Source organism: Leiobunum rupestre, chromosome 2 (assembly GCF_980474605.1).
Source record: "Leiobunum rupestre chromosome 2, qqLeiRupe1.1.hap1, whole genome shotgun sequence".
NCBI lineage: Eukaryota > Metazoa > Arthropoda > Arachnida > Opiliones > Sclerosomatidae > Leiobunum > Leiobunum rupestre.
The window spans coordinates 75873003-75899497 of NC_143385.1; the positions used below are offsets into that span (position 1 = coordinate 75873003).

At 34.5% G+C, this 26495-nt stretch overlaps 1 protein-coding gene across 7 annotated transcripts in view; it reads left to right on the forward strand.

Moving 5' to 3' along the window:
* Gprk1 (G protein-coupled receptor kinase 1) overlaps nt 1-26495 on the forward strand; it is a 67674-nt gene that overhangs the window by 1304 nt on the left and 39875 nt on the right. For all 7 annotated transcript variants that reach the window (XM_090166385.1, XM_090166389.1, XM_090166384.1 and 4 more), the window contains 6 exons: nt 2579-2729; nt 3370-3471; nt 11478-11552; nt 11662-11723; nt 21422-21473; nt 23939-24030. In XM_090166385.1, coding sequence (XP_090022511.1) covers nt 2579-2729; nt 3370-3471; nt 11478-11552; nt 11662-11723; nt 21422-21473; nt 23939-24030 — 534 coding nt within the window. The remainder of the gene's footprint in view (nt 1-2578; nt 2730-3369; nt 3472-11477; nt 11553-11661; nt 11724-21421; nt 21474-23938; nt 24031-26495) is intronic.

The window sequence follows — 26495 nt, forward strand, 5'->3', positions numbered from 1 at the left end:
TTAAGATAAAAATAGTTTGGATGTAATCGGGATTGGAAATTTGGTGTTAGTTTTTTTTGGTTGATTGAAGTTTAATGACTTTTTATAAGTAACTCATTGCATATAAATCGCATAAAGTGTTTCAGGGGAGGTTTATAAAGTCCATTTTAATGCAGAGCAAATCTGGGTGAATTAAATTATTATATAGTTATTAAATTAGGTTTAATTATAAAACTGATAAAAGCTAACTACTTATCAATAAGACTGGAAAATATAAATTAATTGTTTATATGTTAATCAATTTAATACATTAATAACCCAATTTAAATAAAAGAAAAGATAAGTTTAAAAAAAAACCTTAAAATGCCAACCCTTTTTATCAATTGCTTGGACACAACTTAATTTGCATCAAATAGTGAAAGCAAGGCACTTATAAATTGGAACTGAGACTGCGAACCTAATAGGCTTATAGAAAATTAATGTTCGAGGTCATGAAATTGAATTATCCAATTTCTTACACAAGGAAAGTGCCCTGAAAATTTCAACTTCATAGCTCAACTAGTTTTTGACTTTTTATCTCTTCATAATCCCTTCTTGGACATGGTTCTTTTTATGTTGTTGATTAAACATTTCACGTGTTGGCTTTTTACTGCTAAAATTTGGTTGGGTGTATAATGTCAAAGTAAACATTTTTTAAGTTAAACCAAATCGTTAAACCTATCGGTTCGTGAGATAATTATGGACCTTGAGGACCTGGTTCCTAGTCATGAATTTTCATCATCCAAAGACCTCCTACATGAAATTTGCGATTTGAATGATTAACCATGCATAGCTTTTAATACTCTTAAAAAAATGGGTAGGACCCCAACAATTTGCGGTAGAAATGTAAATTTTAAATATAGGTTGTTATAGGCTAAAAACATTTTGCTAGAAGTTATTGCCTCTAGGATTACATTTTAAAATATGGCCACTGTTTTGTGGAAATTTGTTAACAGTTAAATTTTTTCAACTGTAGTCCCTGAAATAAATATTTCAATGGTAATTTCATCCTATTAATGAAATCTGAAATATATATTTTCTTATGCTTAAGCAATTGCTTCGATGCCATTTTCCAATATGGGGATTTTTCTTGAATTTGTTTTTAAATTACATCTTTTCAATTATTAATGAATTTACAAGAAAAATTATTGGTGTCATTGCCATTTTTCAAAATAATCTAAATATTCTCATAATTAATTTTGCCACTGTTTAATAATAATAATAATAGTAATTTCTCAGTATTTGGTTTTTTCAACTCTATTTACGTCTACCAAGCCTAATTTAATAATAATCCCAAATAAATTTTTTTAATGAAGGTTATAAAAATAACATAAATGTATTCTTTTTTTGCATTCAGACTCCTCTCTTTGAGGTCTGTAGTAATTGTTAAGGTATCGACTAGGTTATTTATTTTCTTGTCTGATCCAAGAAGTGAGTTTTCTGAAGATTTTAGACATAGTAAGGGCCCCAATTTGCGCCTCTTTGGGACACCTGAAACAATGTCACATACTTAAAACACAGCGCCATTTACATTGACATTAAACTCCCAGATAAGAGCTTTATACAGGTGTTACGCAATCTAGAAACACTATACCAACAAAGAAGAATAATCATTTAGAATTATTTTTTATCCAAATTAGAATTCATATAATGGAATTAGATACCTTATAATAATATTGCGAATCAAAATGACAAATTAATCTTCCGTGTTATTTTTTAATTTTGATTAAAAATATTCCTAAATCATTAAAGCGAGGGGTGGCAAGGAGTTAGTTTAGTTAGGGGGTATAACCTTTTTCCTTAACCTTATCAAACTAACTCCTTGCCGCCCCTCGCTAGGAAGGCTTGTGGAAGCTACTCGGTATAGTCTAAGCCCACCCTACCAAACAAGAGGGGTTAAACTCCCTTTAAGCTTGCAGAAGTTTTAAAGCCATAGCTAGTGTAGGGACTGTATCAATGTTTAAAGTGCCTCAGGCCTGTTGCAATGCAGTTAATAAATATAGCTTATTATTATTGTTACTCAATTAGTATTTATTTATTGGTCAAATCTAGAAATATCATAAAAATTAGAACTTAATTTGTAAAAAATTGATCCACTTCTAAACAAAAAAAACTTACTTTAAAATTTTTCCTGGATGAAAGTTTTTTTTTTAAGTTTCATATTTTTCTCCATATGATTGTTTTGTCCCTCTCATGGTATTTTAAAGTGCTCTTGGAAATATTTTTCAACAAGAACATTTAAGAGAGTTGTGGTATCTTCGTATCCTGATTTATTTTTCGCCATAATTATTATTTTTTTTGATAGCTATAAAGCAGTTGATCAGAATGACAAAGAAGTTTCATAAATTTGTGTGAAATGGTGAACATCTTGGAAATATCAACAACCCAATGGTCTATTTAAATTTGGGATCTTTTAGTTTATATTTTGTTATGTTAAACCCCTTCTACGTTCCAAATTTTACTTTATATCTCAACACTAAAGTTTATTATATTATATTACCTGATATTATTATTCCTTGCTTCACATTTCATAATTCCGGAGTTTTTTTATTTCTTATAGTGTCCGAAGTGTGATGCACAAGCATTTAGAGAAACTTGGAGAGGTTGCATTTGACAAAATTTTCAATCAGAAATTAGGCTATCTACTATTCAAAGAATTTTGCGAAACTCTTAGTGATGAACCTGTGCCACAGCTCAAGTTTTATGAAGAAGTTTGTATTGTTTGTATTTTATTTGCGTGTTAGTTGTATTTTACTAAGTCAATATTTGAAATGTATGTATTTTTTTGAGGTGTACCTGTGTAATTTTTTCTACTGGTGTATTCAGAAATTGTTTAAAGGCATCACTTATCCAAAAGATACTGGAAATTTATGGAACAGGGGAAAATTCAACCAATCCTGTTTTACCTTCCTAGCTAGCGTCCAGTTTTGAATTAGTAGTGACTGATGGAAATAGACTATAATTCCACGAAAATTTACTCCACGTGTATTATAATTGTACTACATTTTGTTTTGGTAGTAGGTCCATAATGTAAGTGGGCTGGTTACCATTATGAATTTTAAACAATCTGTAAGTGTGTGAGTAGAGTTTGTCTAAGCACAACCAAATCAGGGTGTCAAGGACCTTATTGGATGACTTTTTTTTTTCAATTAAACTGAAGATACAGGATGCTAGTTGCTTTTGAGCACTTTTCGTTGTTAAATTTTCCCAGGTTAAAATTGAGCCATTTACAAACAGCACAGCCATTGAAATATAGATAATTTCCAATATGGTCTATTTCACTAATACAACCTCTTTATTAATTATTAAACTGTTGTTAAAATTACGAAATAACTAACTTTAATTTTATAGATAAAATCATATGAAAAGCTAGAAACTGTGGAAGAAAGGAGGCAATCTGCCCGAGAAATTTATGATAATTTTATCATGAAAGAGCTTCTATCACACACTCATGTGAGTTGAGGATTTTACAATTTAATACGGCTTTTCTCTATAAAGGAATTAATGAATGCTAGAGAGGTTAAGCAGAGCGCTCTAGAATTTTGAATGACAATGCCGAGAGTCGTGTGATCATTCTCCACGATTTTCTTTTCACGTTTATACTTCAGAGTCTGGAACCTTTTACAACTTGAAGATCACGTCATGTTTATGTGTAGCTTATGTGATATGTGGTATAATATCTATAGCGTTTAAATAAAAATACTTAATATTACATTTTCCTGCTAAAAACAGGGTTGACAAGTTTCAAACAAAATGTTTAAAACACATGTTTTAAACCAACCTTTTAAACAATTAACTTTTAAACATAATTATTTTCAAAGATTTTAAATACTTTTAGAAATTTTTTTAGGTAATGAGGTAAATTAGAGAAAAAAATTGTTCGATTGATGCATTGCTATTGCGACAAGTAAGGATCTGATAATAAAGAGTTTGATTCAAAGGTGTTCTATGAAATTAGCTCTCGTTTAAAGCCTATATTTATTGTTTTATTGATCCTGGTTTTTGTTAAGAGTAAAATTCATGAAGTCTTTCGTAGCCTTGTGAAGTAATATATTTTTCTGAACGCCACATGTCTTTGCATTTCAATAGTCACATTGTGTATAATATTAATGACAAAAATGGCCTCCTCGTGCCAAACAACTGTCTTCGTAGTACTTAAATATACCTACAAACCTTACCGATTTTCTTAATAATTTGATTGGCGGTTAAAAGTTAATGCATTTGGATAGCCCAAGCCATTATTTACGCTGTTAGTTCCGGCCAGGTAAACACGCCAAAGCATATTCTACTTCCATGGGTCATGAAAACTTTAACAGGAAATGTTGAGTTGCTAAAAATTATCAATCTCCTTGGCCATTCTTGTTCCTATTCAAGGCTAGAAGAAATAGATACATCATTATGTATCGAAAAGCTAGATAATGTTGAAAGAGAATTAGTAACGCTTTCCTACAAAAAATACCCAAATGTTTCTACAGTATTAGCATTTGATAACATTGATCGTCAGGAAGAAGTTTTGAGCGGAGCCGGTACTTCCCACCAAGTAAATGGGATAATTGTTCAACGTCAATCTCTAACGTGCAATCCTCCGTTGCCAATAACCAATGTAAGTAAGAAAGACAAGAAACTTACTATTTCATTCTACGAGAAGCCTCTTGAAGCTTACGTAGTTTCTAAAAGGAAAGGCCCTCCTCCTATAGTCCCGAACGATCATTCTGAGCGCACGATTGTCGCATCTAATCAAGCTTACTATCGAGATTTAATTTGGGTTATCTCGAGAAATTCCTATTTGCCAGATCAAAAGCTAAGCTCTTGGACTGGATTTAATATTTTAGTTAAAAAATCAATGTCAGTGACGGCTGTTTCAGTAGGCTACTTGCCCACCATCAACGCCCCCGCAACAGATATGTCGACAGTTAGAGAAATCTTGCGCTACTGTCTTCTTATTTAATCTACTTTGAATCTGAAGAGCATAGCCATGGTCTGCGACCAAGGGCTGTATGTGAAAGTGGCGGAAATAGTTTGGATAAACGAAGAAATGTTTAAAGATGTAACTTTGATGATGGGGAAACTTTCATTCAATATGTCTGTGATTGGCAAAATGTACGGTGACGCCAGACTACGTGATCTGGCCGTGGAATCTGGAGTTATAGCTAAAGGCTCCATTACTAAGGTACTGGAAGGCAAACATTACAACAGCGTTAATGAGACTAGCTTGGAAAGCTTTCGTTGTGTGGTTTGAAAATGAATGTCAGCAACCTGATAAAATGAAAGAAGCCACGAATGTACTCCAAGAACTTCAGATGGACCCATCTCCAAATACCCACGAGTCTATAGTAGTAAACGAGTCCTGCGAATTAATTATTAATAAATTCATTGAATTTATTAGTATCTTGCGAAACGAGAGAGGCACTTTAGCAAAATTCTGGATGACCTACGTAGATATGGTTGCAATTTTACTACCACTCCTTTGGGCTGACAGAGAAGGTAATTGGCGTCTGCATCTATCCGCAATCTGATAAATCATTCCATGGATATTTGCCATGGATAAACCTAACTATTCTAGATATTTACATGTCTATTACTGCTAAATGACTCAGCTCACTAAAATCTTTCCAGAATTGTTTGAACGTTTTTACCACACTGGATTTTCAGTTCAGCTTAGGCCAAACAACCCGTTTGCTGGAATCGTTAGTGACCAGGCTACCGAAGAGACAGTAAATAAAGATACTCAAACTGCTGGTGGAACTCGAGGTTTCACTCTCAAACCAGGAACCGTTTCCCGTTATTACCTCACTGCCGAATTCAGAGCAGATGCGTTGAGACAGTTGAGAGAACAAATCTCTACAAGAACCAGGAAAATCTCACCCAGATTTGGAAAAAAGTCGATTAAAAAGGGATGAAGACGATTCTTCTATCGTCGAGTTACTAGTAAGTAACTGGACCAATCCTTTTGGCAGCGTTGCATCTGATATCGTAAGTCTTTCTACTGGTGCGGCAGCAACGAGTGAGTTTTCTAAAGACCTTTCCGCTGTGAGAAAAGGCGAAGAAGCTTACCAATTATTTTGGGAAAATCGATTGAAAACCAGAACCGGTTTTCACGACCCCATCAAAAAGCTAAATTTAAAAACATTCAGCTCGATGAAAAATAACATTTTTAAGGGGAAAAATAAAGACATGGTTCTGAAATCTGACCATAGACTTTTCGCAAATATGGTTTTAATAGATGGTAACCAAAAACTTAATGTGCAAGAAGTTTTTAGTCATCTAGCAAATCCGTATGGCACTCTCAAAAAGACCAACGAAGCTGCTCTGGGGAAGTATCTAGAAGACAAAAGTAGCTCCAGCTGAAGTAATACCTTCAATGAATGCTTCAATAATTCATGCAATGGCCCTTATCCAGTAACTTAAAGGGGAGAACCATACGTTCGAAGAGCTATCCAACCACATTTTCAAACAGATTCTCCACGTTGCTAAAAACAGCAAACCGATAGACGTAGTATTCGACGTGTATAGAGAGCGTTCTATTAAGAACGCGGAGAGAGTAAATAGAGGATCTGGGGAGAGTTTGTCCTTTAGCCAAATTCGACCTAGTTACAAAATTAAAACTGGAGGCACCTTTTGTTATGTACCGAAACCAAAAACAATTTAATAAAATTTTTAACGGAAAGCTGGACAGATAAAAATCAAAGAGAATTGCTCAGAGACGTAGTTATGTACGTCACATGCTTAGACAAATGCCTTAAAATAACAAAACACAATATAAAAGAGATCGGTAAACTGGGATGTAGTCACGAGGAAACTGATACACGCCTACTTTTACACGCTCAACACTTCCAAAAATTCTTCAACTTTAATATGCATTTCCGATGATACCGACGTTCTGGTTTTATTTCTCACTTTCACCTCTGAGATAAAATCAAATGTTTTTATCAGAAGAGGAACTCAGGCTCACGTGAGAATGGTGGATATTGAAATGAACTTTGTGAAGCTCTACTAATTGGTTTAAATTGCTTTTACTGGATGTGATACCGTAAGTTCAATGGCTGGTCAGGGGAAATTATTTCCAAAAATGAGAAGCTAAGGTCCGTCGTTACTGGTCTTGGAGACAACTGGAACATTTCTGAAGAAACAATAGCGGGAATAGAAGAGTCAAGTGTATTGTAGTAACACAAAATAAAAAAAGTCAATACACTTCGATATCAAATCTTCAAAGCTAAAAAGGGTAACTTGGAATCGGGACAGCTGCCACCTTGTCTGGATACGTTACAGTAACACACTCGTTGAGCAAATTATCAAGCTGGTAGTTGAAAACGAAGCCTTGAAAATTATCCTGATATTCCTAACCCGACAAATATGTGACGAAGAAGGAAATCTAGAAATAAATTGGATGACAGGTTTACCAGCCCCAGAGACGTTTAAGTCTTATGGCTTGCAAATGCTCTAGATTATGTAAACCAACGGAATGTACATGCATTTTAAACTAACTCAAGTGTACATCAGCGTGTAAATTGGCAAACTGCCCGAACGTGCTGGATGATGTTGAAGTCATTTTGATAGTTCATGAAGACAGTGACTCATGCAACAGCGATGAGGACTAATTAGATTGTATTTAAATTATTTTATACTGTATATTCATAAATTTTAAATATATAATATATTTAAAATTTCGTTCCTAAAATGGGTGTATTTTTTATTTTTCACGTTTCAATAGAGCGACATTCTGCCATCCCCCTTTGACTTTTCTTATCTTAGCACCACTAATAAGTACTCTAGCGACTAGTGAAACACCTTAAAATAACGATAATTAGATAAAGAATACATTGCGTTTGTTAATAAAAATGTAGGTGGCGCTGTTTAGTACTGGGGAAGCCAAACGTAGATGTATTACGGAGTAAAAATGTGGTTTTTTGAATTTAACAGACAAACTAATCTATTAACAATAAATATGTACAAAACATAAATTGAAGAACAGATTAATGTCTTTAATTTAAGGTACTGCACATTGAGCTTCGATATTAGGCGACGTAGATACGACCATTTGAAGATATGTTTACGACGCCATCTTTAATGGGGCGCCATTTTTAACAGCTCTAGCCGGCAAACGGTTCCTGACTCCTGATACACTACTGTATACAGTAATTATATTTTCGTTTGGTCAGAAAATTTATTGTCAAATTTTCACCTGGCCCACGGACTAATGGCGATGTTAGGGGCTTTCAAATCTATTACTAGTCTAGCTGCCCTAAAATACTACTATATCTAAAAATGTATCATTCTGTTGTATTAAACAACGTTTATTAAAGGTTTTTTAGTTGAAATTAAAAGCAGTTTAAAACATCGAATTTTGTTTTAAACAATAAAAAAGTCTTTGTGCTTTTTGAAAAAAAAAAAAAGATTTGACCAACCCTGCTAAAAAATTAAGAGATAATTATGGTAGGTTGTTCCTTTTCTAGCAAATGGAGCTTAGCAACTAAATACTGGTTTAAATTAAAATGCGCTGAGCCTTATAAAACTTAATCGGAGACACATTTATAGTAAACCAGGGTACAGGAAAACAAAGGTTTGCATTGGTTATGCATACTTTTCATTTTCGTCATGAGCCAGGCTTAAGCAAATATTTCAATGTGTTAGCAGTCCAAGTGAAAGCCAGCTTCACCAATTTTAAAGTATTTAATTTCGCCAGTGTCTAGATGTTCTTGACATTTTCGTTCAACTACTAGAGCTTCCTGCTTAACCTCTCTAATGACTGAGATTGTATTTATTTGGAAGAAGTACATTAAAATAGCCTAATTGAATATTGTGGGACGCTGCACAATTTTACTAGCAGGGAATTCAGGGAATATAACAATAGGTATAAAAAGGCTAGGAAAGGTCAAGGAATTTTAAGAATTTGTAAAAACGTCAGGAAATTCAAACCTTTTGGAAGACAATTTTACTATAGTTAAAAGTTTCTTAATAGTTAGGTTCATGTTTTAAGTGTTGAAATAAAAAGTTATTTTTGTTAAATCTACCTTTATGCTAAAAAATAAGTGGAAGTAAATTTATGAAAATGAAATATAAAGTAAAATGTTTTCGCATTGGAGCTAAAAAGATCATGGAAAATCTCTAAATTAACTGTCAAGGAAAGCGGGGAATTTCAATCTTAAAAATGTGTATCTTAAATCTAAAATTAAGAAAAATACAATCTTTGAGTACCCTTAAATATCAACTAAACATTCAGGGTGAAGTGTACTACAGCGGCCTCATCGAATTTGATATTTGATTTTGGTTGCGCCTGATAGACCTAATCACGTAGATGTCGAGGGTATTTTTTATTTTAGCCGCAAATGATTAATTGTTTAACTTAATTTTTTTAATTTTAAAAATTATCATTTTCATTGAATTTTATATTAATTTTGGTTGCGCCTGATAGACCTTGTCACGTAGATGCCGAGGGCATTTTTTAATTTGGCCGCAAATGAGTATTTAATTGTTTAATTTAATTTTTTTAATTTAAAAAATTTCTCATTTTCATTGAATTTTATATTAATTTTGGTTGCGCCTGATAGACCTTGTCACGTAGATGCCGAGGGTAATTTTTATTTTGGCCGCAAATGATTATTTAAATTTTTAATGTAATTTTAAATTTCTAATTTTTGGGCATTTTCACGTGTTTCGTTGTACTTATTTCCGTCGTGTGTTCGCCGACACCACAGTTTCGGTGTCCTAATGAATTCCACGTGATATTCCCTTTTTGTATAAAATCAATTACAGTTGTTGTTCTTTTCTCGGTGTTTTGTATTTTTGGGCCACAAAGTGATATTCCCGTACTTTAATCAAATCTTTTACAGTTTTTGATCATTTTCTAGGTGTTTTCTATTTTTGGGCCACTTTGTTTCTGGTTGAGATTAAAAGTATATACTTGATGCCTCAGGCTTGGTACTGTCCTCTAGGACGCGTTATAGACTTATTTCCGTCGTGTGTTCGCCGACACCACAGTTTCGGTGTCCTAATGAATTCCACGTGATATTCCCTTTTTGTATAAAATCAATTACAGTTTTTGTTCATTTTCTCGGTGTTTTGTATTTTTGGGCCACTTTGTTTCCAGTAGCGGCGCTAAGGTTTTTTCACAGGTGGGCTAATTATTTTGTGGCGCCTAAGAATTTTGTGGCCCTTAGCGGGAACCTTGGATTGACCATATTTCGCAAAAGTGGTGAAATCGAAAAATCCCAAAATTTTCTAGGAAGCGAGAAGAGCAAGGTCGTTTTATTGTTGAGGGTCTCGTCGCGAATTTTTGGACCCCCTACTGACCTTGTATCTGACCTGGAGGGGACACGTGCATGCCTGGGATATTTCCGTAAATTCCCATAAGTCCCTTTCTTTTCAACTTTCTCTCAATTTCCGCTACCTTCCTCCCGAATCTATATGTTTATGGTTTACTACCTTTTTGAGTAAACAAATTGATTTTGAAAGATTTTTTTCCAGAAAAACGTTTCTTCGCAATAAAACAAATTTCTAGAGATAATGAAAATTCATAAATTAAGATATGTGGCCTCTTAATTATGAATATATGGCCCTTTTAATATCAATATGTGGCCCCTCTCAGAAATGCAGGGGGGCTAAAGCCCACTTCAGCCCACCCTTAGCGCCGCTACTGTTTATTTCTGGTTGAGATTAAAAGTATATACTTGATGCGTAAGGCTTGGTACTGTCCTCTAGGTCACGTTATAGATGGCCCATCGCTTTTTTTAGTATGGGGTTGGGGAGTCGCTGCGCGTCCCCAGCGCTTGAGCGAAGTGAGTGCGCGGCGCCGTCAAGCGCCAATACGGGGAATCTCAAAGTGCGTCAGGCGCCAATACGGGGAGTTTAGTAACGTCTTTTACGTGTTTTGGAAGTAATCACACGGAAATTCCCTAAAATTTCTAAATTTTAAAAATTAAGTTAATTAATTAAATTATCATTTGCGGCCGAAAAATAATAAATACGTAATCTACGCGTCAAGTGCTACATTCTCCACCACAAAAAAATACAAAAACACGGTAATTCCCTAAAATTACTAAATTTTTAAGTTAATTAATTTAATTATCATTTGCGGCCCAAAAAAATAGTTTCGTAATCTACGCGTCAAGTGCTACATTCTCCGCCACAAAAAAAATACAAAAACACGGTAATTCCCTAAAATTACTAAATTTTTAAAATTAAGTTAATTAATTTAATTATCATTTGCGGCCCAAAAAAAAGTTTCGTAATCTACGCGTCAAGTGCTACATTCTCCACCAAAAAAAACACGAAATTACATGAGGCCGCTGTAGTGCAATTTTGCCAATGTTCATTGGCATTTAATTTTCTTTGAGTACCCTTAAATATCAAATAATGTTTAGAATACAATTGTTTAATTAAATCAGAATTAAGTGGTTTAACCTGTATATAGTAGGAGCCTACTCTACTCAATTAAGTAAAACTTTTTTTTTCCTGTAAAGCACTATTCCAAGGAAGCTGTTAGTCATGTTCAAAAATTTCTCATGAGAAACGAAGTACCTGTCACTCTTTTTCAGGTAAATTGATATTGCTACGTGTATATTGCTTGTTTTACTAATATATTCCACATAAATACACAATTTCCTGAATGGAAGATTTTAATTAATATTAAAAATTATCTCTTAGCCTTACATTGAAGAAATCTATAGCCATCTTCGAGGAGACATTTTCACGAAATTCATTGAAAGGTTGCTATTTCTTTAAAGATATTATATTTCTTCAATATGCCTCATATTTATTTTATCACAAATTCAAACAAACAAATAGTAATACTGAATCAGCTTATAACTTATCAATCCTTTTCTAGGCTGATTTTGCAGTATTTAATAATGAAACTTTAATAGATTAAAGCAATAATTTATGAATATGAATGGAAAATTTGAATGCGCCTCTCAAATTTCCGCAGCTAAAGATTGAAGACACACCGCTCCCCTAGTAGCCGCAGGCTCTACCCTTACCAAAAAATAAGTTGTCTAGGAACTACTTAAAGGTTGTTTTAAGTTTGTATTTGAGACAAATACCAACTAAATATTAACTAAAAACCTACTTAAAAACAACTTTACACCAACTAGACTAGACTTAAAACAAACTCAAAAAATAATATGTAATGACCACTAAAAACCAACTAATTACCAACTTAATAACAACTTATTACCCTTTAACTTGTTTATTGAAATATGCTGGCAACTTGAGCCTACTTAAGAACAACTTAATATCAACTAAGGGCCTGGTGCACAGACGTTTTGCGATTCCTGTTAATTTTAACAGGATCGCAATTTTACGATTCAGATTTAGCGAGCTGTTTATTTTGCGATCCTCGCAATCGAAACCCAGGTGCAGAGACGTTTTAGCGATTCCTGTTAATCGGCAACGCTGTTATTTCTCCGGATTTTTTTACCTAAGTCACGGACCAATAGGAGAGCTCGATTTTTGACGCAAAAAGCTATCACGTGGTTATGGTTGGCTTGCATTTTGACGATGAAATCATGGCTCTTCTAATTAATAATTTTCTTACGCTAATTATATTAGGTTTTATAATTTTATAGTTAAAACCGTTATTTTAATAAAATACAGGGTGTCCACTAAAAAATGAACCAAGGCGAATATCTCAAAATCTGTTTTAGGTACGAATTTGAAATTTGCATGTCGCATAGAGTGTGCAGGGGGAACCCTACTTCGAAAATGTCGATGACCTTGAACCATGTCTTCAAGGTCATCCAAAAACTAACTCGAGAACCGTAAGTGTTACAAAGTTGGTTCCAATTAGAAAGGTGTACCACGTGACGTGTTATGTACAAATAGCTTTGAGTTGATCGGATTTGACCAATAGGAAGCCGAGAAATGCTAGATGAAAAACAAGAAGGTCGTTAAGTTGATAACATGTGGAAAGCGAGGTTCGGGAGCTGATAACTCTAAAGATACTCGTGTTAGAGTACTGAAATTTGCTACACATCCTCATCAGGATTGAGGGTCTTTAGTTTAAAAATTTCAATGACTTTGAACCATGTCTTCAAGGTCATCCAAAAAACAAACGCGAGAACTGTAAGTGTTGTGACGGTTACTCATCCCTGTTTAAAGGATTTTTCGGGAAAAAAATGTAAACAAAGAAATTTATCGGTTAATATTTCAGAAATGATTAAAAAACATGTATTATTCGTAAAATTTCAGCTTTTTATCGAAAAAAACGTCGTTTTTAAGATTAGTCTTACAAATTTATCAAAAAATTAATCGGATAATACAGAAATATAAATTACTTGATCAAAACATTTTACGAATAATTTTGAGAGCTTTACCTATTGAATAAAAGTTAACCATCCCCGACCTCTAGAAAGTTGGTTCCAATTAGAAAAGTGTTCCACGTCTTTAAGGTCATTCAATTTTACAAACTTGAAAAACTCCCACCATAATAATTTTGTCTAGCAAATTTCGATGTAACACGAATTGGTTTCGAGTTATGTGCGTTTTCTTTCAATTTTCTTTTTAACGACCTTTGTGATTTTGAAAAACAGTTCCTCGACTTCCTATTGGTTAAATTCGATCGAATCAAAGCTAATTAGACGTGCAATGTGACGTGAAACACTTTTCTAATTGGAACCAACTTTCTAACACTTACGGTTCTCGCGTTAGTTTTTGGATGATCTTGAAGACATGGTTCAAGGTCATGGAAATTTTTAAACTTAAGACCCTTAATCCTGATGAGGATGTGTAACAAATTTCAGTACTCTAACACGAGTATCTTTAGAGTTATCAGCTCCCGAACCTCGCTTTCGATACGTTATCAACTTAACGACCTTCTTGTTTTTCATCTAGCATTTCTCGGCTTCCTATTGGTCAAATCCGATCAAGTCAAAGCTATTTGTACTTAAAAAGTCACGTGGAACACCTTTTTAATTTTAACCAACTTTATAACACTTACGGTTCTCGAGTTAGTTTTTGGATGACCTTGAAGACATGGTCCAAGGTCATCGACATTTTCGCAGTAGGTTTCCCCCTACATCTTGTAAACGACTTGAAAATATCAAAATCGTACCTAAAACAGATTTTGAGATATTCGCCCTGGTTCATTTTTTAGTGGACACCCTGTATATTTATATAATATAGCCACGAAGGGAAACCAAATCAGTTTCTGAAGAATGAGAGGTTATCCAAATTTTTTTTAAAGCTATAAAATAGTGCATGAAAATTGGTTCCTTCTAATTATATAATTTTCTTACTCTTATTATTTATTAGATTGGTTGCATTTACTACACAGTTTAATGGTTTTGGCATTTTAAAAATATATTTTATAATGTGGTTGGTACACCAATAAAATAACGAATGAAAAATGAGATTAATTACTATTATAAGCCAAATGATTCTGTTAGAAAATGAGCCGTATCATTTGGTTTTTACGAAAATATTTATTTCAAAATTTAGCTGATAGCAATTAAAATAAATCTTGTTATAACATACATCAATAAATAAAATAAAACAATTTCACGAGTGTACAAAAATTGGTAATTGTCTAAAGCAATTTCTAGCGAAATATCCTATATTGATCACACGTAAAACAATGGTCCTGCTTTTAGATAAAGGTGTTGTTCTATTTAATTACCTGGCATTTACATAGCCTAGTCCAGGTATAAATTGTAACAAATGATATAAGCGTGTAGAATTAACTGACAAACACTTTTAAGGTAATACCGAGGGGTCTGCCATTTACCAAAATTCCGTAGTTTGTCTACAATCGCAAAATCTTTTAACTCTCTCTATGGTAAATTAACATTGAAATCCCAAAATCACTTCAAAATTTAATGATAAAATCGCCAAAATCTCTACAAAATTACTGTACAAAATAGAGAGCTGCAGAGTAGCGAAAATACCACACCGTTTCCACTCCGTTTTGTTTCCCGTTATGGTACATATATCCGTTTCCGGTCCGCTTTGTTTCTCGTCCGTTGTTTCCGTCCGTTTCCGGTCCGTTTAGTTTCTCGCCTATTATTTCCGTCCGTTTCCGGTCCGCTTTGTTTATCGTCCGTTATTTCCGTCCGTTTCCGCTCCGGTTTATTTCTAGCCCAATATCTCCGTCCGTTTCCGCTACGGTTTATTTCAAGCTTATTTTTTCCGTCCGTTTCCGCACCGTTTTGTTTGTCGCCTATCATTTCGGTCCGTTTCCGCTCCGTTTCATTTATCGTCAATATTTTCCGTCCGTTTCCGCTCCGTTTGTTTCTCCGATATTATTTCCGTTCGTGTTCCGCTCCGTTTCATTAATCGTCTATAAAGACCCATTTTCATGCTCGCTGGTAGCGGGTAAAAATCGACAAAATCCGTTTCAGCTATACACTTTATCACTTTCCGCGTCGATCTGTTTCAAACAGATATTTTAGCTTTATTTTCACGCTTGCGAGTGGCGGAAGCAAATTTTGACGAGTTTTATCCACTACCAGCGAGCATGAAAATGGGGCTTATTACTTAATGCTCAGTTTCCGCTCCCGTTTAATATTTTGCTTTCCCTCAGTATACACTCTTTTTAGAAACGTATACTGGGCGCCGCCATTATCGTACAGACAACCAACGAGCCAACCCTCTACTGCAGAAATTTCATCCCCCAAAACCGGTTTTCTCATCACCCTCCCCGTAGACTGTAAGGTAATGGCGGTCGATTGGGAAGGCGCGTTTAAGAGTCTATAGTCTTGAAAAATGAGGAAAAATTATTTTATTTACCTGAATACAGAAATTTACAGAAACAATTATTATTTATATAGAATTGAATGTAAAACTAAAACTTTACGGCAAGCTGGGTCACCCCGCCAATTTATTCCCCCTTTTCGCTAAACGGCCTTTGTACCTTTTGCGATTCTTCGCATTGATGTACGCAACGTTGTCGTAGAGAAAAAGGCTTCAGTTGCAGTTATGTTTCCCACGAGCCGTTGAAGAAGGAGGATTATGATCTCACTGTCTGGAAAAGTGGGAGACCCAATCAGCGGCCAAGAGAGAAATGAAAACAGTGTCCATGCTTCATTATCTGACGTTTTTTTTTGGAATTTTGCTCCGATCCCGTTCTATTACAAAGGTTTTGGAAAATTTTACTCCGATCCCGTTCCGCTAAAATGATTTTTCGGAAATTTGCTCCGATCCCGTTCCGTTACAAAGATTTTTCGGAAATTTGCTCCGATCCTGTTCCGTTACAATGATTTTTCTTAATTTTGCTCCGATTCCGTTCCGATAAAACAAATTTTCGGAAATTTGCTCCGATTCCATTCCGTTCCTCTACTTTCTTATAAATTAGCTCCGATTCCGTTCCAGCGCCGCGGAACGGAACCGAGTTCGCGAAACGGAATAATTTCCGCTCCGTTGCAGCTCTCTAGTACAAAATAATGGCAAGTGTCCGACCCAGGGCCATCTTTAGCTTTCAGGCGCCCCTGGGCTAATTATATTAGGCGCCCTTTTATATATTTTTTATAGTATTTTTAAAAATTAAGGGCCAGACGGCTTAGCCCTACCTAGCCCAATGGTAGAGAGGGGCCTGGTCCGACCCCTCGGGTAGTACATCAAATTGGCTAGGTAAGCTCTTGATGCATGCCAATTTAATTTGAATATTCCAATACATCTTTTATCGCAACTCCTAGTCTACCTGAGGAGAGGTTTCTTCTCGGTAGATGAATTGGTATAAACGCTGGTTGATAGCTGAATATCTTTGATACACTGAACAAATTCACCATGTCATTACTGACTCATTAGTTAAAACCCACTGCATACACTACCAGCAAATACGGATCTATAAATAAACCAAGGCTTAGAATACACCCAAAGTAGTAATGTATTAAATTCCCTATTATAATTTATTCTTACCTGTAAAATTGCTAAGAGTGGCTCGCTTATTTTTGTTTCGTAAATCATGATTGTGGTTAGGCCTTGGCTCTGACAATAATTTGACAAAAACCTTTTTCGGAAAGCGATAATGAGCTAGAAACTCAAATTTTGTTGAAAATAGTAATTTCTTAATTGATTAATCATTCCTTTGCTATGACCTCAATCATTAACCCTAGGGTGGCGCCATCTAGTGGCGACATTCACATTAAAGATGACTAATGTTTATTATTACTAATGAGTTAGTTGTCAAGGAGAACTTGAGCTGACAGGGTGTGATGAATTAGCTTCCCCAAATACATTAACTAGAACATAGGCCTTTGTGGTCTTGTAAATATGTATAGTAATTTTAACTTTAACCTTAACGAAATACAATAATAAATCAGTTTATGTAAATCAGGTGTGATTTATTCACCTACTTTCCAACATGGTAGCAGAGCGTGGTTTAAAAGGCAAAGAAGATTAAAGGAAAGTAGATGGAATATTTTTGTTTTTGGAATTTTGCCACTAAGGCCAAGGCTTAAAAAAATAGACGAAAAATCCAATATGGCGGAGGGCAGACATGAGTCATCTTTGGCAACTAGTTTCACTTTTGACAAGCTTAATGATGAGAATTATAGTCAATGGAAGGCTGATATGAAGATGGTGTTATGTGAATATAGTCTATGGGGAATTATAGATGGATCAGACATTGAACCAACTGGTGAAGGTGTTAAACCAGAAGAGAAGGCAAGATACATAGATAGGAAACAGAGAGCCCTTTCTAGAATTTATTTAGCTGTTGATAATCAACATAAGAAAATTATTGGCAATTGTGATACTGCCAAAGAAGCTTGGGATATCTTATCTGATACCCACGAACCCAAGTCAAGGGCACGCATTGCGGCGTTGCGGTCAGAATTTCTTAGTTTGAAATATAGCCCTCCAGAATCAATGTTTGCCTACATAGCCAGAGTCATTAGTACTGCCGACCAACTGGAAAAGGCTGGAAAGAAATTAGGCAATGATGAAATTGCATATCAACTAATTCACAGGTTACCACCCCAGTACGAAAATACTGTAGTATGAGCATATGCATTGGACGATAAAGAATTCACACCAAAGAATGTTAAGATACTATTAATCTCAGAATATGAGAGACAGAAACAGGTCGCTTTGGAAGAGTCTGTTGAGTTACATAATCATTCTAGTTTCACATCAAGAGCAAGATCTAATAGAAGAAATTTTAAAAGAGGTCCATCCCAACAGAGGGGACCTGAATGTTTTACTTGTCATAGAATGGGTCATGTTTCTCGTGAATGCCCAGTTAACCGTGAGGGAATAACTTGCTCAAATTGTAACGGACGGGGACATAAGGCACAAGATTGCCGATTTTATCAAAGAAGTAATGCTAACCGTAGAGTTTATACCCAACAGACACGAGGTCGTGATACCCGGAATAGAAGAAGCGTAGCCCAATCTTTTTATGCATCTGCAACATGTATGGTGGCAATCAGCGAGAGAGACACCTTTGCATATGATTCCGCAGCAACGCACCATTTCTGCAACAGGAAAGAATGGTTCTATAACTATACGGAAATGGATTCACCAATTGACATTGCGCAGGGAACTGCAAAGGCTGTCGGAACGGGAGATATTGCAATAATGGTGAAATGTCCCGGCACTGAGAATTTAGTTTACCTGAGGAATGTTATATATGTACCAAAGTATACCAGAAATCTACTGTCTGCAAGGAAAGTAGATGAGTTGGGTTTTTCAGCAGTCATTGAGAAAAAGCGTATAACCGTATATGATAAACAAGATAAAGAATATATGACAGCACACTTATCAGATAGTAACCTGTATATCCTGGATGGCTACGTGGTAACTGACCTGGAAGAAATCCCACCACTGGAAGAAAAGCGAAGTTTTATAAGTAATGCAGGTGAGACAGAGTTGTGGCATCAGCGCCTTGGACATCCGAACATCCAAAGAATCAAAGAATTAGAACATCATCATATGGTAGAAGGACTTCCTACTATCAATAAGGACATGGAGCAATGCATACCATGCAGATTATCAAAAGCTACCAAAGCAACATCAAAAGAAGTAGCTGAGATAACAACTAGCCAAACCTTACATTATTATCTTGGCCAGAAATTTAACCACAATGGAGGAAATAATACAGATGTTAAGTACCAATTTTGAAATAAACCGATTTAGGAGAACTAAGGTATTTCCTTGGTATCGAATTTGACTGGCTTAAGGATGGAAAAATGAAAATACACCAAGGAGCATACATTAAGAAAATTGCCAAAGAATACAACATAGAATCAGATCTGAATATGAAAATTCCATTATCACCAGGTGTATCATTGACAAAAAGAGACTGTACACCAGGCGGTAATCTTGAAACTCCTTATCGAAAGATTATTAGCATATTGTCGTACATATCTCAACGTACACGACCAGATATTGCATTCATTGTTGGAACTTTAGCCAGGTTTTCATCAGCACCTGGACAGAAGCACTATAGCTACGCCATGCGCGTATTGCAGTATGTCTGCTCCACCATGGATTATGGACTTAATTATCACGCCGTAAATAACGATTGCTGTCAACTTGAAGCTCACTCTGATGCTTCATTCGCATCTGATGAAGATGACCGGAAATCCACCAGCGGCCTACTAATTCATATACTGGGTAATCCAGTGTGCTGGAGGTCAGCGAAACAAGAGACTGTTGCGTTGGCCAGCATGGAATCTGAATATATTGCACTTGCGGAAACCGCAAAGGAACTTATATGGTTACAGAACATTTTATGTGAGATTAACCCACTGTTTAATCATACTAAAGATTTTCAGAACCCATTGTTAAAGTGCGATAATCAATCTGCGATATGTTTCTCTGAAAATCGCATTGAAAATAATAGAACTAAACACATTGATATTAAACACCATTTTGTAAGAGATAGTTTAGAAAAGAATTTATTTAATTTAGAGTTTGTACCCACTAACGATAACCTTGCCGATATGTTTACGAAATTATTACCCCGAAGAAAGGTCATTGATATTTGTATGAAAATTAGATTAATTTAAACCTGTATTGAATTAACAAATTACGGGGGAGTGTTGAAAATAGTAATTTCTTAATTGATTAATCATTCCTTTGCTATGACCTCACAATCATTAACCCTAGGGTGGCGCCATCTAGTGGCGACATTATCACATTAAAGATGACTAATGTTTATTATTACTAATGAGTTAGTTGTCAAGGAGAACTTGAGCTGACAGGGTGTGATGAATTAGCTTCCCCAAATACATTAACTAGAACATAGGCCTTTGTGGTCTTGTAAATATGTATAGTAATTTTAACTTTAACCTTAACGAAATACAATAATAAATCAGTTTATGTAAATCAGGTGTGATTTATTCACCTACTTTCCAACAAATTTTAATAATTTAAAGATTCTGACCTACCATGTTGTATTATTTATCTTATATATTTCCCGAGCTCTTTGCGTACCACAATCCGCCATTGTTTTAGCGAGCTTTTCGGCGGCTAGCGACTGCCGTATTCAGAACGTATTCCTGTTTATTTTGCGATTGCGATGTCTCTGCACACCAATTTGGCGTAAAGCTCGCGATTTTCCGAAACCACGCCTCCTTTCTGTTAATTTGGCGAGGAATCGCTATTTTGCGATTCTTAAAAACGTCTCTGCACCGCGCCCTAAAATGTGTATACCAACTAAATGCAAACTAAAATCCAACTTATTTTTAGGTAAGGGTAGCACTCTCCATGTAGGCTAAAACTAACATCGTCAGATCACGAAAGCAGAGGCCATAGTTACGAGTATTCTCAGTTAATTTGAATTCCTTCTTATTTGAATGTGTGATATATCATATAAAACATGGAAAAATAAAAATGGCTAAAACGGGAAACTACTACTCATCAGTTTCCCACAAAAACATTTAGTTATAAATTTTTACTTTGTGTTCTATATATACATTCTATATATATACATTCTATATATATATATATATATATATATTTTTTTTTTTACTTTGTGTTCTATATATACATTATATATATATATATATATATATATATATATATATATATATATATGTCTATTATCCCTTACCAAAAAATAAGGTGGATTTTAGTTGGTATTTAGTTGGTATACACATTTTCGTTGTTGTTAAGTTGGTTTTAAATAGGCTCAAGTGGTCAGAATATTTCAATAAACTAGTTAAAGGGGTAATAAGTTGTTATTAAGTTGATGGAAAAATACTTTTTTCTTTAAGTTGGTAATTAGTTGGTTTTTAGTGGTCAGAAAATTACATATTATTTGTAATTTGGTTTTAAGTAGGTTTTAAGTTGGCATTTAGTTATTTTTAAGTTGGTATTTGGAACAAATACCAACTTAAAGTATTTCCTAGACCACTTATTTTTTGGTAAGGGAAGTTTTAACTAATATTTAATCCACCCCTATCTTTTTGTGTGTGCATGCTTTTGGAAACGTGTTACTCATTGAATATTCTTCTATTTCTTTTAGTGAAAAATACACCAGATTTTGTCAATGGAAAAACCTAGAGCTAAATATACAGGTATTAGTTATTAGTCTTTGTAATTGCACTAACAAGGACACATCCCTAGGTGTTTCTCCCTAATTTTTTTCAAACTCGGGGGTTGAGTAGACCTTCATGTACCTTGAAAGCTCCTAAAGGGAAAAATTTCAATGGCCATTTGTTTTGCCATGGCAACCAAAAGTGTTTTTCACAACTCAAATATAAAATAGCATGGGGCCCCCAAACGTTTATGATTGAAATCAGTGCTAATTAAAAGGGCTCTGAGTCGTTTCTCGAGTGGGGGGGGGGGGGGGGGGGCAAGGAGTTCCTAGTTACGCTGCAAATTACCAAGGAAAAAAGAATATATCTTGTCCCAACCCAATATAAAAATAACTATATTTGGTGTACCCTACTATAACCCAAACGGAAAATGGGGTTAGAAAACGCGAGTTTTTAAAAATGGGGAACCTGAATATAAAGTAAAAGGAAAAACACACTGTTATTATAAAAGTTATCTAACCTAATAGAAATCAGCACTCATGGTTTTTGAATGTAGTTGACTGGGTTTGACATGAGTATGAATTGCAGTTGAGGCCGGTTAACTGTAATAGCTAGTGTAGGGAGCTGTTGACTCACATGGAATGAAGGGCTTGCTCCCACCCTCCTACGCATTGTAACGCAACCACCTGAATTAATGGCTTTATAAGTCTCTTGATGACTTAGGCCTAAGGTGGTGCCTTGGGTTTTAGCCTAGCTGATTATTATTATTATCTTTGGCTAGACGGACAAACCTTATAACATTATCTACAATGATCCTGTTTTTTTTGAGGCGGGTTAAGAGATCAAGAGTTTTATTAAAGAGGGTATTATGTACACAGTTATAAACCCGTGTGCTGATTACGCCTCTTATGTAAAGTGCATTTCTCCAGGATATAACTTGCACATTTTTTGCCCATGAAAGATTAATGTTTGTGCATAAGTTGTAACTGTCAAAAGTAGTTTCCTCACCTGAAGGGTCTATTGACCTTAACTAAAGATATGTTTTAATTAAGCATAATTTTTCTTGACAAATTGATTAATAATGTGAGTTGAGCGGTATCGTAAGATAAATTTTTAAAATTAATGAATTAAATTTTATTACTAATTAAAACTTTGAATTGAGAGCCTACTTTTGTAATTTTTTATGAATTCATTGATTTAAATAAGACAACCCTGTAATGACATAATAGTAAGAATTTGCTGTACAGGAAATACAAACTTTATGCATTGATTAAACAGATTGTCATGTGCAATAATCAAATATAATTAAAAACAAAGTTAAGAATTGCATGGAAATTCTTTAAATAAACTCCTTAACAAATATGAGAAAATTTAGATAAACAATCAAATTTCAGTAATGTCATTCAAATATCAACATGTGAGAAACTTATAGCAATTTAATGTAAATTTTAAAAACCACCGTATTCAATAGTTCTTATATGTGTACGGATGAGCTTTAAAGCTACTGATTGCTGAATTAGCTGTAATATTAGAGGTTAAAAAGCTCCACTCATTAACAATTCTATTTGTGAAAAACTGTTGTCAAGGTCAGTGATGTAGAGAATACCTGATTAGATCGTTAATAATATCATTTGTACCAATTAAAATTAGTCCCTATGTTGTTGATACACAATATACAGGGTGTTTCAAAAGGTTATTCAAAACTTTTAAGGAGTTGTAGGGGGTGAGTTGAGAAGTATGCCCGTTTTTTACCCATTTTCCTACGATGAGTTAAAAGAGCGCCAGAGAGCTTCAAAGTGTGGCCTACTACCCCTGGAAGTAGACTGCAACAAGCGCAAAACCAAGCAGCAGTGAAATGCGAACATTAAGGTTTGGGTTTGTGTGATAGTTACGCAGCGTAAAAAAGTAAACTTAAACAGTATTTAAAGGCATGATGGATTGCGATCTCTCATCACATTCCAACTGCAAAAATGGAGTTCACTTCGGGAGAACTGTCGGATATTCATTTCTGGTATGACTGCTTAACATCTTGTACAAAATCCACATTTTCCTACTTTGTTCTTCTGTGTTTAATTAAACTCATTGCACATTTCTTATATACTCATTTGTTTTTTGTTATTTATCTCAATTCCCATGCATCCACAAGTTGTTCGTACCCCTGAAATCGCATTTCCCTGCTGCATGGTTTTATATGCATGTTGCAGCCTACTTCCAGGGGCTAGTAGGCCACACTTTGAAGGTCTCTGGAGCTCTTTTATCGCATCGTAGGAAAATGGGGAAAAAACAGGCATACTTCTCAACTCACCCCCTACAACTCATAAAAATTTTTGCATAACCTTTTGAAACACCCTGTATACCCAAATATGTACGGTAGAAACGAATTACTTCTAACAAAAAAAACTTACAAAAGTTTCATCAAAGCCGGTAAAATTACATAAAATTAAATTTTAGATGTGGATTTTGTATTTTCTAAAAACTAATATTTCCATACACTTCTTTTTCAGTTAACTATGAATGACTTTAGTGTTCATAGGATCATTGGCAGAGGAGGTTTTGGAGAAGTCTATGGATGTCGCAAAGCAGACACTGGAAAAATGTATGCAATTTTATCAATTTTACACAAAATAATATTTAAAATACATATCTTTCAAAAATTCGATAGTTTTTGTCGCAATCTGAAGCTTAATAGAATGAAAGCCATTTTATTTTCAAAGTAACCTCCAGTGAAAGGACAGATAAAACAAGGGTACATAGAACCATGCAATGTTTAATTCTCCTTACTTCTTAACTGCAACTTAGTTTATTCAGTCTAACTATAACCAGCTAATTGAAATACTTTTAGATTTCAATCTCGTTATTGTTGAGATATATAGAAGGTCTCTTCAGCTATGCTCCTCCCAGCAAGTTGTCGGTGTTCCTTACATTTTGAAACCGTTTAGTTAATTCAGTTTATTTTCCAATTTCTTAATAATTTTTTGGTTATGTTTACTACCTTTTTTTTCTGTAATTTATTCCTAACCAGTGGTTGTCTTCTTTATAGTTGATTTGTAAGTAGCTTGAATGGGTGAAATTAGAGATAATTCTACTTAAATTTAAGATAGTCTTAACGCTTTTCTCGCTCAGGGAGAATTTGTCATTAACAAAGTCTATTTCGTTTTGTCTAGTTTTTGAGAGTACTATTTTAAAATATACTGTAGTATAATTTCGAGCAGTTTTATATTTAACTGCACGGAGGAACATCAGCAGGTGTATCTTATATCTGGCTTGTAGTGGTTTCATTTCGCATTTATCTCTAGCTTCTGTTGCTGATGAGCATTTGCTGGTTTTGGTCGCAAATTTTGCACCTGGATTCTGGCATTTCTGTAGGGAGTCTAGAAGTTTTTTCTTGCCATTACTGTAGAAAATGTCGCCTTAGTCAAATAATGGGGAAATTATAGCATAATATAATTTGACTAATGTCTTTGTGTTTAGAAATGGTTGTAGTGGTTTTAATAGTCATAAGCGTTGTTTGGTTTTTGATATTATAGATTTTATATGTGTAGACTACTGTAGTGAGTCCTCATCCATATCCCTAGGTATTTATACACTGTTCCTTGAGGGACACCATTTGAATGTTAGAGTATATGCCATCATTACAGACTAGTTGCGATCTATCAGTAAAATATGATTTAAACCATTTTAGTGCAGTTTCTCTTATTCCCATATCTTCCAGGTCATGTAATAGTATTTGGTTGTTGACATTATTGAATGCTGTGCTTACTTCAATAAATGTCACGCAAACGTAATATCCTTCCTCTAATCTGTTTAAAATTGTTTTATATAGATTGAAGATTAATGTTGTTGTAGAATGTGAAAGTCTAAATCCTGATTTCAGTTGGTATAATAATTTATGTTCATTTACAAAGCTATATATTTGTTTGTTAACAACTTTTTCGGCAATGTTGGATAAGAATACAGATAAGGATAGGGGTCGGTAATTTTGCCGATTTTCGGCATCACCATTTTTATACACAGGGATGACTTTTGCTATTTTCCAGCGATCTGGGAAAATGCCCTTAGTTAATGAGAGGTTTATTAATTGTCATGGTTAACAATGGTGCTATTATGCCAGCCAAGTTCTTCATTGCTTGATTACCATTGGCAATAAACTCTACTTATATTTTATTATTATCTTATGTATAAACCAAAAGATTAAAAATATGATGAATATCAGGAACATTTATAAATGAAGATCAAACCTCAGCCAGAATTATCAACACTAAGAAGAACTATGTATGGGACAGCGAATTCTAGTGAACAGAGAAATTCTAAATTCTTTATAGTAAATTGATGGAGGCTAAAAAAATAAATAATAAAGCAGAAGTATTGTGGACAACTATTAAACCATGTACTAAGACAAAATAATAAAACTAGCTGCGTAAGAAATGGAAACAATAATTACACCAAGCCAATTGAAATTGCTGAAGTGTTTAACACTCATTTCATCAACTTAGCAGAAACACTAATTGACGAGGAGAATTTAAATAATCAGCATAATAACAACGCCGAGAATGATGACATTAGCGCCCAAGACGAAGAAACACAGGGGAAAGGGATAGATGAACACGAAAAGTTCTCCAAATTTGAGGATGTTACTGATGATGAAATAATGAAATTATTGAAGAAAACAAGAATCAGCAGAAGGAGATGTTGAAATACCAGAGGGTAATCATAAGAAACTTAGCAGAATGACAAACTTTTATTTATAATTGGAAAATTGCGAGAGTCGTTCCAGAATTTAAAGAAGGTGATAATAAGGATCCAAACAAATACAGTATACGGACAATCCTGAGCAGCGCATGCGAGAAAGTAGCTAATAATCGAACACACAACTTCTTAAACTGCACTAATAAATGATATAAATATCATTAAGGTTTTTGACCTGGATATTTGACCAACGACATTTATCAATGTCTACGAAGATATAATGAAAAGAACGGAACTAGGATAAATAGTAATAGTTGTGTTCATAGATCTCTCAAAGGCATTTGACACAGTTAGACATGATAAATTGATAGGTGA